Raw genomic sequence first — 13,944 nt, 5'->3', positions numbered from 1 at the left:
AGATAAGTCCTGCTCCCCGGCTGCTCTGCCTTTCCAGAAGCCTTGCCCTCCCTCCCACATTCCAGCTGCTGCAGCTTTTCACAGCTGGCCGCTCTCCTGGGACATTTCCCAGAGCTGGGAAGGCAGGGAGGGGAGGGAGCAGCGTGGTCCAGGCCTGGGAGGGGGGTCGGTGGCTGGGCTGACCGTTGCCCCTCCAGGGACACTCAGTCTGGAGCCTCTCACCCCCAGGACAGGCCTGGCACAGGCAAACCCAGGCAACCCCTGGCAGGGATCCACCCTCAGCCCTGGCCCGGAGAGTTTTTCCTGCTGCAGGGAAGGGACATCAATCTTTGCAGCTCACTTATTCCTTGGCCTCTGAAGCAGGGGAGCCAATTAGTGCTGGGTGTGATGGATGGCTTAGCCCCGTCCTCGTGACACCCATCCTCTGGAAGCGGTTCCCACCACGGAGAGGCACAGCCAGCCGGAGCAGGGGACAGCTCTCAGCAGCTCCTGAGTCCCTCAGGGTCTCACAGGGGTCCCACAGGCATTGCAGCAACGCCAGCTGTGATTGCAGAGGGGAAACAGCCCCGAGCACGGGGCCAGTGCTGTTAATTCAGGGCTTGGGGAGAGATTTCCTCTGATAATTCCCTGGCTTGGCTGCGGAGAAGCCTGGAGCTCTCCAGGGAAGAGCAAAGCAGCTCTGGGCAGAGGTTGGGCACCCACTGCTCGTGGCTCTGCCCTCGGGGTCACTGTGCCATGGGAATTGGCTGCAAAGGTGCCCAGGGGGAGGCCAGGAAGGGCAGAACCCCCATTTCTGCACCCCTTGCCTGCAGTGGGGGACATCTGGCTGCTCCCTCCCGTGGGACGTGGGTGACACTCCCAAAATCAGCTCCCCTCACACACCTAAGCCCATTTAATCCTTCCCTGTTGTCTCCACCGAACCACCCCGTGAGGGGTCCCTGCTCCATCTGGGGTGGCTCAGATGTCCCTCACAATCCCCCCGGGATCCCTGGGGTCGGTTGGAAACGACTCTCCAGGAGCACAGGCTGGAGAAGGGATCCGATTACAGGAGAAGTGGGTTTGGGGGCCCCTGCTCTGCTCATAATGAAGTGTAATCCTAGAAAAACATGTTGCCAATTACACTTCAATTGAACCCAGATAATGATGCTTAGACAGGGCCCAGAAAAGATGGAGTCTGGACAGTGAATTCCTCTCTGATGGAGAAGAAAAGTGTCCCTCTGTGGCAGGTCTGGGCTCGGCTTGATTCAGGCTCGCTGTGATATGAGCAAGAGCCTGAAACAACCAATCTCAGGATCCCATTTAAATGGTTTTATCAGTGGAAAGAGTATTAATCTCTCAAAAACACATGTTTATGGGAAGTTTGGTTTGGAGATGTAAGTGTTTCTAACTGAAATCACTTTGGAAAGGGAGGAGGAGCGGGTCTCAAAACTGCTAAAATAACACTTTTCTAATTCTTCTGGTTCAAAGTAACTTTTCATTCGGAAATGTAAGCTAATAACAGCTCGGCTTCTTGACCACTTCTCGCAGTGAAAACAAAACACCAGAATTGGAGCAACAAAGCGCTGCGACCTAAAGCAAAGGTTTTACTCCCTTTTTTTTTTTCAGTTTACAAACACTGCCGAGACCTCAGTGCTCCCCTCCAGCCCAGGTCCCTGCTGCTTCACTTCAGAAGGGAGGACGGTGAGGTTCAGCCCCAAAATCTGCTCGGGGGTGGGTCTGTGTTGCGCTCAGCGTGGGCGAAGGGCAGGCAGGAGCCGGGATTTGGCTTTTCCGGAGCTGCTGGGGAATCGCAGACACCTCGGTGGGTGAGCTGGCAGAGATGGCTGAGGGAGATAGGGAGCACAGCCCGGGAGGCCGCGGGAGACGGGCGGCTTGGCTGGCCCGGGCTCTTATCGCCGCCGCGGTCTCTGCACAAGGGCTTTGGGAAACCCACGTGTTGCCAGATCTCAGCGCCGATTATTTTCTTCAAAATAAAAGGCATTATTTTCGTACTGGGAACCTCCACTTCGGCGCTCTCCCTCCTCCCCTCTCCCTGTCTCTCTCCCACACGCACACGTTTTTGCTGCCTTGGGGGATTTTAGCAGCAGCAGCAGGGCTCTGAGAAACAGATTCCTGCAGGAGCGGGGAAAGGGAGATGCTCGCTCGGTGCTGGGCTGTGGGTTAAACTTTCCAGCATTGTGAAAAGAGAACCAGAAATAGCATTACAAAGCCTTAAGTTGGGCTTCGGCCGTTTTGCCTCGCAGGGTCGGTGTCAAACGCCCTGGCAGCGCCGGGAGCCGGCACTTGAGGAGGCTCCGAGGCTGTGGGAGCGTGGCAGGGAGCCGAGCTCCCGGTGGCACCGGAGCTGGCCCGAGCTCGGTGCCACCGCTGCCACCCGGGCCTCGCCGGTGGCCGCCGACTGATGGCAGCCCCTTGGGCCGAACCGAGCGAGCCCCGAGCCCGCAGAGCCCGCAGAGCCGGGCAGACATGCGTGTGCGTGTGGGGCTGGATGTTGATTTTTCCCTGAAACAACTCAAGGCTTTATCAGTCCCATCTCTTTCCCACGGTTTTCTGTTGCCAGTGAGGTCACTGGTCCCTTTAAACTGGGGCTGAGGCCAATGTGCGGCGGGAGGAAGGGGGGCCGCGGGCAGGAGCGGGGGGGACATGAGACGGTTCACACAGACTGTTCCTTTTACAGGAAGACTTGGGATTTCGACCAGCGAGCGGGAGGAGGCGGCGGGGCTCGCAGGGGGGGCCCTGGGAACCGGGGAGCGCCGGCGCGGCCGCGTAATCCGTCACTCCCGGGAGATGGTGGCTCATTAACCCATTAGCCGGGAGGTGGGGACGTGCCGGGAGGGAGCCGGGCAAGGCGAGCCGGGGGTGGGAGAGGCGCGGCGGGCAGGGGAGGAGCCGTGCGGGGCCGGAGCGGCGGAGCGCGGGCAGGGGCAGAGCGCTGCCCCGGGCACGGCGGGCACGGACGGCACCGGAGCGCTGCCCCGGGCACGGCGGGCACGGACGGCACCGGGGCCACGCGTGGGGAAACCTCGGCCAGTGCCAGCATGAAGCGGCTCTGCGAGGAGAGCTCGTCCGACACCGAGTCTGACGGCACCATCGACGTGGGCCGGGAGGAGGAGTACAGGTGAGGGCAGGCTCCGTCCCACGCGGGATTTGGGGTAAAAAAAACCCCAAAACTCCAGGACCGCTCCCCGCGGGCTGAGAGGGGCGGCAGCGCTCGGTGCCTGCCGGGCACGGCAAGGGAGGGCACCGGGTCTGCCACGCTGCACCGGGCACAGCAAGGGAGGGCACCGGGGCTGGCACGGCTGCACCGGGCATGGCAAGGGAGGGCACCGGGGCTGGCACGGCTGCACCGGGCATGGCAAGGGAGGGCACCGGGGCTGGCACGGCTGCACCGGGCATGGCAAGGAAAGGCACCAAGACTGGCACGGCTGCACCGGGAGTCCCTCGCACCTCGGTTAACCCCTCGGGTTCGGGCTGGTCCTGCAGGATGACCCCAGAGTGCCACCCAGGGCTGGTGCTGGCCATGGGGCTGACCCAGCAAGGAAACCCAAGTGTTAAAGTCAGGAGAATGCCATCAAAGGTGGCTTCTCCTGCCAGGTGGCAGAAGGGCAGTGGGACCCGTTCTGTCCTCTGCACCCCGAGATGGGGCAGCCCCCCCCAGAGCAGAGGCACCCACAGCCCTGCACTCAGGCAGCCCGAGGGCTCACAGGGAATGTGGAAGAAAAGGGGGGTTTTGCATGAGAAAAACGCTTCTGCCGTGCTGGTGCATCGGTAAGGCAGCAGCTGGGGCTGTGATGTGCTAGGGAAGGGCTGTCCCGATGCCCCTTGGCAGTGCAGGCTCTGTCCCATCGCTGCAATTTTGGCTTTGCTGTTTGTGAGGGAATGGTGAGGACAGGAGCCGTGTGTGGTTCCCCTGGCGATGCCCTCAGGCTCCCCTGGCACCGGGCACCCCAGGCTGGCTCAGCCCTCCCGAGGGTGCAGACGGCACAGGGGATGAAGGAAAGGCTCTGTTATTTGTTCCCATCCAAAAATCAGCTGCTTTTGAACTCTTGTTTCAGTAGCCAAGCGTTTCCCCTCCCTCAGCGTCCAGCGAGGCCTTGGATTAATTCATTCCCTCTTGCTCTTTGCTATCCTGAGTGGAGGAACTGCCTGGCTGGTGCCAAGCTCAGCTTCTCATGGGACTCAATTCATGAATCTGCCTCTGATACAGGCGCAGCAGAGTCAGGCACGTCTTACACAAAATGTCCTGCAGAAATTCCCTGAGCCCTTATGCGTTTCCAAGTGCATCAATATTTAAGCTGCTTTCCTGCTGCAGCTGAAATGTACCCCACCTCTTCAAATCAGTGCAGCACAGAGCCCACAGGGATAAAACACTGGAATTGTCACAATATTTTATTTTCATGACCAGTAATGATGAACTTTTAATCTCTCTGTGGTGCTGCTAATGCGTTTGCCTTCTCGAGCCAGTGGCGGGACCAGGCTGGCTGCGATCTGGTGATATTTGTATAGGTGGATGTTGTTCCTCATGCCACGCAAATCTACGGCCAAAAGAGCAGTTCCTGCCCTGCTGGGGGCACACCCTGAGTAATGCCAGCCTGCATGGGATGCTGGTGCGCCCAGAAAAATCAAACATTTCCAGGCGGGGAGTGAGGAGGAGGAGGAGTGATTAGAGCAGAGAGAGGCTGCCTGCCCGGCTGGGGTTCCCAGCCCATTACCCATCGGTTGGGTGCTTTGGGCAAACCAGTTTCCCTGCAGTGAGGGGATGAGTCACGCCGGGCGTGAGGCTTGGATCGGTGTGTGGAGCAAGTTTGGGCTGCGGGGTCACTGCAGAAGTGCAAGATCTGCTCAGGTCACAGCCAGAGCTGTGCTGTGGGTGATAAAACCAAGCAAAGAGCAATGCAGCAATTTTCATCATTGGAGAATACGCTCACGCTACTTTTTTATGTGGTTCAAATCCACCAGATGTATTCTTAAAATACATTTTGCAGTGAGATGGGTGTTGATGTCCACATCACCAAGAGCTCACTGAGAGCAAAGCATCCAGACAGCTCTACAAAGAGTTTCAAAAATCACTATTCCTCTTTGGATGCCTATTTTGCATTTCCAGGTGGATTCAGCACCTGCCCCCTGCACCTGAAACACCCTGGTGTCCACATAGAGCCCGTTTTCACACCAAAATTGCTAATTTTCTGTGTCTGTGTAGCTGGCAATGCGTGTTAGTACTTGTGGAGCCAGCCAGCACCTCTGCCCAGAGAGAGCCCACCCAGCAGACATTCAAATAGGGGACCTGCATGGAGACGAGCAGAGCAGGCAGTAGAAGAACGTGTTATTGTGTAAAACCACTTCTGAAAGCAGCTCGCTTGGGCCTATTTTTAATAGGCTGCCCTGGGTCGGCTGGCTGCAGACAGCACTGTCTGTGCAGGGAAATCTTTAATAGACTCTTATTAAAATGCTTCGTCAAGCTGAAAAACATTTGTGTTGGGGTGGACCCAAGTGCCCCTTTTCCAGATTTGGGTGTGTGGCACCAGCTCTGCTCCTTGGGGCGTGCTGGGCTGGCCAGGGCTGAGTTCACATCCCTGCTCTGAGTTTGGTAAGGCACAGGGACAGCCCCGAGCCAGCTGCCCTGTGCAGAGGGACAAACCCTGCTTGGGGGAGCTGGGAGGGGGCCCAGCCAGCCTCATCCCCCTCCTCAGCCTCAGGGTTCTTGCTGCAGGGTGCTTCCCACGCCTGGTTATCTGTGGTTATGGAGACTTCACCTCCATGGGTTGAACTTTGCTTCTTTCTGCGCGTCTTGTGCTGACCTTTGGTGCTTTTAGCTGGGTGGTTTGTGGGGCCCTGCTCCTTAGATTGTCCCCATGATGTCCCTCATCCCCTGTGAGCCAGCAGGAGGGTCCCTGCTCTGTCACCAGGTGTCCTCTGGGAACGGTTCAGGGGTGTCTGTGAGTTCAGAACATCCCAGCCCACCCCGAAAATCGCGGCTGGGGAAGCGACTGCTCTGGGAAGCGCTCAGAAACCACATCAGTGCCACCACTGGCCTCACCCTGAGGAGCAGCCAGCCCTCCCTGGGTGGGAGCTGGGATCCCAGGGCTCACATCCCTCCTGCTATCACAGCTCTGAGATGCAAAGCCCTGCAGACAGGGCAGGCTCAGACACGAGAGAGAGACGGGAGGTTCACACGTGGAGGAGAAAAGGCCGTGACTCCAGAGCTCAGATCGCTGCTTTTCCAGCCCTGTGGAGATGCCATCACAGGCTGGGATGGAGGAATTGTGCCTGGGAGAGGATGGACAGTTTGGTGCAGAAATCTGTCCCAGGCTGGTGGGAGATTCTCAGAGGGGAGAGAGTGGGATTCAAGTGTCTGCTCTGCTCCCCATCCCCAATTCCTGAGCTCTGTGTTGTGGGTAAAAATGAGATGGGAACCACAGGAGACATTTTTTGGGATGGGGGGAGGAAACTGCAGATGGCAAACGTGTGTAGAACATATGTGCAACAGAGGTTGCTCTTCAGCCAGAAATGATCCCCTCTCCTTCCTTTGCAGCCACGTTTCCAGGTCTGTGTCTCCCACCACGACATCTCAGATACAAGCCAGGAAGAAGAGGAGAGGGGTGAGTGTTCTTTATGATGATCAGGGCAGCTGTGTCCCCTGGTCAGGCTAGTCCTGTGTGCACTGGGGAGCTGTTGGCCATTCCTTACTGTTAAAATCACCTTTACACTGCTCCTGCTCCACCTCCTGCAGAACTCTCCCAAAAAGCCAATTGGCAGAAAATGGGAGAGCAATTTCACCTGGGCTTACCACGCCAGCCCACGTTTCTCCACCCAACTCCTGCACCCCAAAACATTGACACACACACAGCCCTTCCAGGGCACCTGGAGGGTTTCAGACCTGTGAGCTGTGGCTGTCAGTGACTGTGGTTCCTTCTGTCTGCTTGGGAATCTCCCACAGATCATCGAGAAGCGGCGCCGCGACCGCATCAACAGCAGCCTCTCGGAGCTGCGGCGCCTGGTGCCCACGGCCTTTGAGAAGCAGGTGTGTGTTTGGGTTTGGGGAGCCCCTGGTGCCCCCTGGGACGTGCAGGGTTTGGGGTACAGCCCCCAGAATGAGGCAGTCTGGAGCAAGGCTTTGCCTTTCTTACCCTCCTCCCTCGCGGGAGTAAGTAGGTGGTGGAAATGGGGTGGTGAAATGATGCTAGCAAATATTCAGGAGCCCTGGGGAGGATCAAATCAATCTAGGAAGTGTTTTGCAGGTATGAGGAAGCACAGAAATGGGGGTTTTTCAATCTGCATCATGAAGGAGCTTCCTTTTTCTGCTCACTTGATGTGAAAAGCAGAGTCCTAGTGGATGCCTTGTGCCGTTCTGAGCACTCCTGGGTTTCAGGGAGGAAATCATTGGTCAGACCCTGGCTCCTGAGAGGCACAAAGCCCTGGGCCATAAAATGACAAATGACTTTTCCTTTCTGCTCCCAACACAGGGGTCTTCCAAGCTGGAGAAGGCAGAAATTCTCCAAATGACAGTGGATCACTTAAAAATGCTTCACGCCACAGGAGGAGCAGGTAAGAGCTGCTCTTGTGAGCACATGGGTGAGGTGAAGGTGCAAACCTGGAAGGAAAATTCCCCACTGGAATTTGGGGGAGCTGCCTCCAGCCAGCTCTGCCTGCTTCCCAAGGGAAACGCCTTTTGAGGGAGGGCAGATGGCATTTTCCTACAGATGGGTCAGCACCCCATGCATCCATTTGGGAGTCTGGGGTATGTGGGGTGCTGAACCCCCAGCCCCACAGGGACAGCACTGTTGGTGTCACACCCCCTGCTAAAAGCTGTTTTGCCAGAGACTCATTTATTCCTGCTCAGAAATGGAGCCTGCTTCCAGAAAAACCATATTAAACTCTTTACCTCCTCCCTGGGATACATTTCCTGCGGAGGCTGAATTCTGCATGAGGACTCTGCAAATAAACAAGGCTTTTTTTCCCTTTCTGTTCTTTTTTTTTTTTTTTTTTTTTTTTTGTCTGTGTGTCTCTTGGTTGTTGTAAGAAGAGAGAGGGAGCCCTGTGCAAAATCCAACAAAGGTCTTATTTGTACTGAGACCTCAGTACAGACCCTCTGTCCTGTTCCAGTTAACAGGATGGAGATCACAGCTCCAGTAAAGAAGCCTCTGGCTTGCTTACTACCCAGTTTTGGCTTGCTGGGGACATTGCTGGCATCCAGGCTTTGGTTCAGGGCTGTAACTTGGTCTGGAACATTTGTTTAGATATTCAGTTTGACTGCACTGCAACAAAGGGCTGCATTGTCACGAGAGACCCCATCAAGCACAGTGGTCCAGCACTTCAGTGTGCTGTGACATTCTCTGCTTTATTGCTTATGGTCTCATGAAGCTGCAAGTTGGGACCAGAAGCCTGAAAATCAGTGGTTGGCTGGTGATTTCTGTGGCTTTGAGCTTTCTCAGCCCAGCTGCTTTGGTGCTGACACTACTTTAAAGGGAGTGTAGATTTTGGGAGCCAGGCAGAGGGAAGTGGTGCTCAGCTGTGCGTTGAGGAGACACTGTCCTGAGTGGAATATCCCACTGGCAAAGGCAGGCCAATCTATCCCACAGCCACATCTCCAGCGTCACTGATAGAATCCAATAGGAAAAAACCCTTCCTGACCCAGGCAGAGGGATAAACCCTGCCTGACCCTGGCAGGTTTATCCCTCTGAGATAACCACAGATGCCTCTCTCATCTCACAAACGCCCAGTCCCTTGGGACACCCACTTGGCTGCCCGCTTCAGGAAAATCACACGGCAGCAAAGTGCCTCAAGTGAGATACACAGTGCATTAGAGAGGGTACTGAAATCCAAGTGCATTCCTGAGCTCTGCACCGTTTTACTGCCACCCACGTCCTTTCTCTCCAGGCTTGCTGGATGCCCGGGCCCTGGCCGTGGATTACAGGAGCATCGGCTTCCGCGAGTGCCTCACCGAGGTTGTCAGGTACCTGGGCATCCTCGAGGGCCAAAACGCTGCCGACCCCATCCGGCTGCGGCTCCTCTCCCACCTGAATAACTACGTGGCAGAAATGGAGCCCTCACCCGTGGCCGCCTCCCTGCTGCCCATCCAGAGCTGGCCCTGGTCCTTCCTGCACGGCGCCGCGGGACCGGTGCAGATGCCCAGGAGGGAGGCTGCTCCTGCCGCTCCACTCGTTCTGACTGCATCTTCCCTGCCCTACCCCAGCCCTGCAGTGAGGCCGGCCCCTCTCCGCCGTGTCCCCGGCGAGATGCTGCCCTCCCGCCGGAGCTTCCTGGCCAGCAGGATGGGCTCCTCCAGCCGGAGAGCCCGCGGTGCCAGCTCGGCCACAGCCGTGCCAGCCGTGCCCAGGATGGCATCGCCAGCGGGAGCGCTGAGAGAGGGCTCGTCCAAAAGCAGCCAGATCGCCACATTCCTCTTCTCCCCGGCCTCTGCAGGCATCCCTGTGCCGCCAGCTTACGTGGCACCTCCCGTCTTGGGCGCTGCCACGCAGGGACCAGGGATCAGGGTTGGGACATCCAGGATCTGCCGCTCCTGGGCGACGGAAATCGGGGCTTTCTGACCCTCCCTCCTCTTCTGGAGACAGGAGTTCTTCAGTGTTCACCACCCTGAGGACAAACTCGGTTGAAAAGGCGTCTTTCCTGCTTTGCAGAAGCCAAGGATCCATAGAGAAAATTCTCTCTGCTCTCGCCTCCCTCCTCGCGCCGCCCTCCTCGCCTCACCACCACGCGTCCTCTCCCTCGTGATGCCTGCAAACGTAAATCACATCCAGTTCCACGCACTTGTCTGCACCAGGCCATGCTCCAGACCCTTCTGGATATACGAGGGAGGGGGCACAGGCGTATCCCAGCCCCGTTCCTCCTCCAGCAAACCCCTGTGCAGAACCCAGCCTTGCTGTCCTCTGGAAAACAGCCAGCCTTGAAATACTGCCTTTATTTCCCCCGGGACGCGGAGCTGCCAGCCAGACTTGCTCGTGCCGATCCCCTGCGACGCATCCCCCGGCTGCAGCACCTAATTTTGGTGTGCTGGGATGGACACGGCTCACAGCCCATGTCCAGCACTGCTGGCACCCTCAAGGCAGGCTCCAGCCCCCCCAGCTCCCGAAGAGAACTGGCTGCCTGCTAATCCCCGTGCTTTCCTCTCTGCATTACCAGCTTTTCCCACTTATGTGCCCTTAAGGTGGAGTGAGGCAGCGGCTTAGCAGAGCTCGTTCCCACAGCCCGGCTGAGATCCCGCCGTGGCTGCAGGGCCTGTGCTGGGTTTCTCCTGCTGGAGCAGCCAGCCAGGCTGCCTGGGCACAGCCCCTGCCCCGCACCGAGGTGTGAAGAGGTGAGACAGAGGATTTCAAAGGGACGCCTGTCACCAAAGGGAAGGCTCTGACTGCCAAAGCGAGAAGAAAATGCCTTTCCTTCTGCCAGCCTCCCTGCTGGAGCTGCCTCTCCTCCACCCCCTGCTGAACGGCCGTGACTGCAAAGGGGGAAAATGGGTTGGAGCAGCCTGAATTTGAAGTGCCTCCCTTGTTCTCCCTGAGCTCAGCATCCCTCACCCTCCCCTCCCACGATGTCTCTGTTTTCTTTCTCCAGCACTATGTTTGGGTCTCACACCTCTCATCCCCCTCCCTGGGCCGGGTCCAAAACCCACTGAGGTGTCACTGCACTTGTCCTGAGTCCTGAGAGCTCACCCTGTGTGCCCCGTGATGACTGTCACAGCAGGTCACACCTCTGCTCCTGCAGCTGGCCTCCCCTCCTCTCCTCTTTGGGCAGAAAGAACAGAAGCTTGAAGCTTTCAAGCCCGCCTGTGCCATGGTGGCAGGGCAGGGTGTCCCAGTGCTCCCCCTCACCTGAACAAGCATTTGTGCCTTGACTTGCTGGGATACAGGTGCAGAATATTCTGGACCCAGCTGCACGCCCAAGCCTTGCCCACGAGGTGGAAAGAGAGAAGAGATCAGTGCAAAGAAAGGTGAAAAAGAGGGAGAAGATCTCTTTTGAATGGGAGAAACTCTTCCCATGCCTCAGGTCAGAGGTGCAGCCGGTTGGGCTGTGTGGATGAGCTGTTGTTTTCCCTCCTGCAGATGGTAATCTGCCGTGTGCATGTCAATGTATGTACCTGCCATTGTTTGGGAAGTGAGTCCCTCCCAGGTGTTTTGGTGGAAGTCATCCCATTAACACACAGAAATGCCTCTGCTGCTTCTCACCCTTGTCCTCGAGTGCTGGAATCAGCCAGGAACAACATATTCCCTTTTAATAAAGTCACAGGAGGGAAATCCTGGTGGGCCCTGGCTGTTCCTGCAGCTGGTTTGTGCACTAGAGCTCACGGCCTCACTTTACACTGTGCAGTGCTCTTAGATTCACGAGCTGTGACATCAGCTAAGGTGTCAAATAAAGTCTTTCAAACCCCTGTCCTCGTTGTGCAATGTAGTGTTGAAGTGAATCCAATCTGCTCGGATCACGGAAGGGACCTGGGAAGGTCATTGGTGAGTAATTTTGTGGCAGGTTTTGATTCCTGAAAAGCTTCAAAAGAAAGGTAAGATGCAGCTTTTAATGTGACATCCCCTCTGATTGTTTTATAGCTCTTGGTCATTCTGGCCCTAACGCTTTTTACTTGGGAAAACAAGTCAGAATCAGATGGGCATTCAGCAAGGCTTGCCCTGAGATTGGCAATAGACGAAATAATTTCATTAATGTTTACAGAAGTGTCAGGGATGAGATGGGGTCTGGCAGAGCCTTGCAGCCAGACTGAGGGCTCGCCCTGCTCTGCTGACCCTTTGCAGCCAGGACCAGAATAACCCCTGTGGCATCTCACTGTGGGGAAATGCTTTGGACTAAACAAAGAGCCACAGCTGAGAGCTTGTCTCTACTTTGAGGAAAAGACCAGTAAATGATCCCTCTTCGTGAAAGATGCTTGGGAGAATTTTACTGGGGAATGGTGGGAATTCAACTTCCTTTCCCATAACTCCTTCTCGCTGCAAAATGCCTTTCAAAACCGCCCATAAATCCCTTCCTTAAGTGCTGTGTGGGGAATTGCTGGAAGGGAGCAACTGCAGCTGTGATGCAGCATCTGTCTGGGAGCGGGGAGAAACTTCAGGAGCAATAATGGGGCTATTGATGAAGGCTGGTCCCGTGGTGCCCGGGCTGCCCTGACCCGGCTGGAGGTGACGGTGGGAGCTCAGTGCTCTGCTCTGGCCTCGGCCAGAGAGAGGAACCAGAACCAAATTCCCCTCCGTGGGAGGCAGCCACACAAACCGGCCCCGCGGGCTACAGGGCTAAAACAAAACAGAGACAGTGGGGAAAAAAAAAAAAAAAAAAGAAAATAAAAACCAAAGCCACTTCCTGATCTCTGCGGATCAAACGGGAGCCAGGGTGGGTGGAAGGGCATCGGTTCAGGCCCGTGGGGTTTTCTCCCCACAGCAACACGGTGATTACAGAGCAGTAGCTCGGGACTGCAGCTTCATTTTATTTTGTTTTTTTTTTTTTTTTTTCCCAGGGTTTTCTTTAGCCTAAACCCTAATACATCCCGGCAGCTTTTGATCTACCCTGCAGGGGAAATCCCCGAACTCTGGGTGCACTCCCTTCATCCTTGTTCTTCAGGCAAAATAAAAATCCTGATGGAGAAGGCTGTGGGAAGGCGTGGGCAGCTCGGTGGCACAGCGGTGTTAAACAAGGCTCCCACCCAACGTGGAGCAAAACAGGGTCCTGATGAACGAGCTTGGAGGGGACAGGGACACTCCCAGGCTGTGGGAGAGCTGCTGAGCAGCAGGTGCTGCAGGAGCCAGCCCTGCTCTCCCAAATTCCCCTGCATGACAAACATTGCTTATCTCAGCCCTGGGTGAGATGTTCTCCCTCCTCCCTGCTCCTGGAGCAATCCCTCCCTGCCATCTGCTGGCGAAATCCTAAAGCCGAGGAGGAGAAACCCCAAACCGGGGGCAGCATTTGGTGGAAAACCTGCCATCTGTGCTGAGAATTGGCTGATCTTTCAGGGTGACCATCAAGGACCGAGGCACAGCTCAGACACACGGTGGCACAGCAGCTTGGGAGGCCTCTGGATGATGGATGGGTCACCCACCAGCACCATCGATGGGCATGGATTGGCCAGATAAAGCCATTAACAGATGTCCCCGCTGCTCCAGGCGCTGCTGAAGGTCCTGAGAGGGCCAGCTGGGAGGATCTCAGGTATCTCAGGTCACCAGGAGCAGCTGCGCTCGTGTGCTGAGGGCACCAAGGGCAGGGGGTCCCTGGGGCAGTTTTGTACCCCCAGCCTGTCAGTCCATGTGGGGAGTAAGAGGGATCAAGCAGGACACAGGACTGTGGCTGTCTGCACCGAGTCCCCTGGGAGGGAGCACAAATGTCACTGAATATGTTTCAAATCAGAGCCACAGCGGCTGCTGCAGCCAAAGGGCGTTTTATGTGGAAACACGCTCTTTGAGCTGGGCTGTGTTTTGACTTTAGCTGTCAAAGCAGGAGCTGAACGCTTCCACAGCGACATGCCTGTGTCATGTCCCTGGTTTCCCAGCGGAGGAGGTGCCAGCTGTGAAGGACCGAGCACAAAACAGTGGCAGGTGTGATCCCACCAGTGCGGCCTCGCAGCACCCTCAGCTGTTGGGAGAATGATGAGAGCAGGAGGAGGAGGATTTGTGTCATTCGTGTTTTTTCAGGACAGAAAATATTGCAAATCACTACAATTTGCTTCGCTATTTTTACCTTTTTTCTGCTACTCTTCATTATTCTACTGTAGTGGAAGATTATTCCACTGAAGGGGAAGACACCATATCCCGTTTTTATGATAACGTTTTATCCTGCTTTTAAAGCAAATTAAAGGCAATTTAACAATTGAAAAGCCACAATGCCCAGCTAACCAGTGTCTACAGACTATCTTAGTCCCCCTTAACAGGACAGCCATGGAGCCTGAAGGTCACTGATGAATCACCGAATCCTGCACTGCCGTGTCCTCACCCTCCGCTG

The 13,944-nt window shown here is 56.2% G+C and overlaps 1 protein-coding gene across 1 annotated transcript; it reads left to right on the top strand.

Moving 5' to 3' along the window:
• The first annotated feature begins 2,957 nt into the window (after positions 1-2,957).
• On the top strand, positions 2,958-11,385 carry HEYL (hes related family bHLH transcription factor with YRPW motif like). Its single transcript, XM_063177364.1, has 5 exons — positions 2,958-3,118; positions 6,533-6,599; positions 6,938-7,021; positions 7,464-7,545; positions 8,878-11,385. The coding sequence occupies exons 1-5, from the start codon at positions 3,039-3,041 to the stop codon at positions 9,546-9,548; spliced, it is 984 nt and encodes a 327-aa protein (XP_063033434.1). The 5' UTR covers positions 2,958-3,038; the 3' UTR covers positions 9,549-11,385.
• Positions 11,386-13,944: the final 2,559 nt, after the last annotated feature.

This window comes from Melospiza melodia, chromosome 27 (genome assembly GCF_035770615.1).
Source record: "Melospiza melodia melodia isolate bMelMel2 chromosome 27, bMelMel2.pri, whole genome shotgun sequence".
Classification (NCBI taxonomy): domain Eukaryota; kingdom Metazoa; phylum Chordata; class Aves; order Passeriformes; family Passerellidae; genus Melospiza; species Melospiza melodia.
The sequence above is the reverse complement of the archived record's forward strand: the minus strand, read 5'-3'. Positions and strand labels throughout refer to the sequence as shown.

Bases quoted from the DNA above. Each gene is read 5' to 3' on its own strand.
- HEYL (XM_063177364.1), top strand. From the start codon at position 3,039: ATGAAGCGGCTCTGCGAGGAGAGCTCGTCCGACACCGAGTCTGACGGC. The intron at 3,119-6,532 runs GTGAGGGCAGGC...CTTCCTTTGCAG, and splicing joins GGCCGGGAGGAGGAGTACAG to CCACGTTTCCAGGTCTGTGT. The intron at 7,022-7,463 runs GTGTGTGTTTGG...CTCCCAACACAG, and splicing joins CCACGGCCTTTGAGAAGCAG to GGGTCTTCCAAGCTGGAGAA.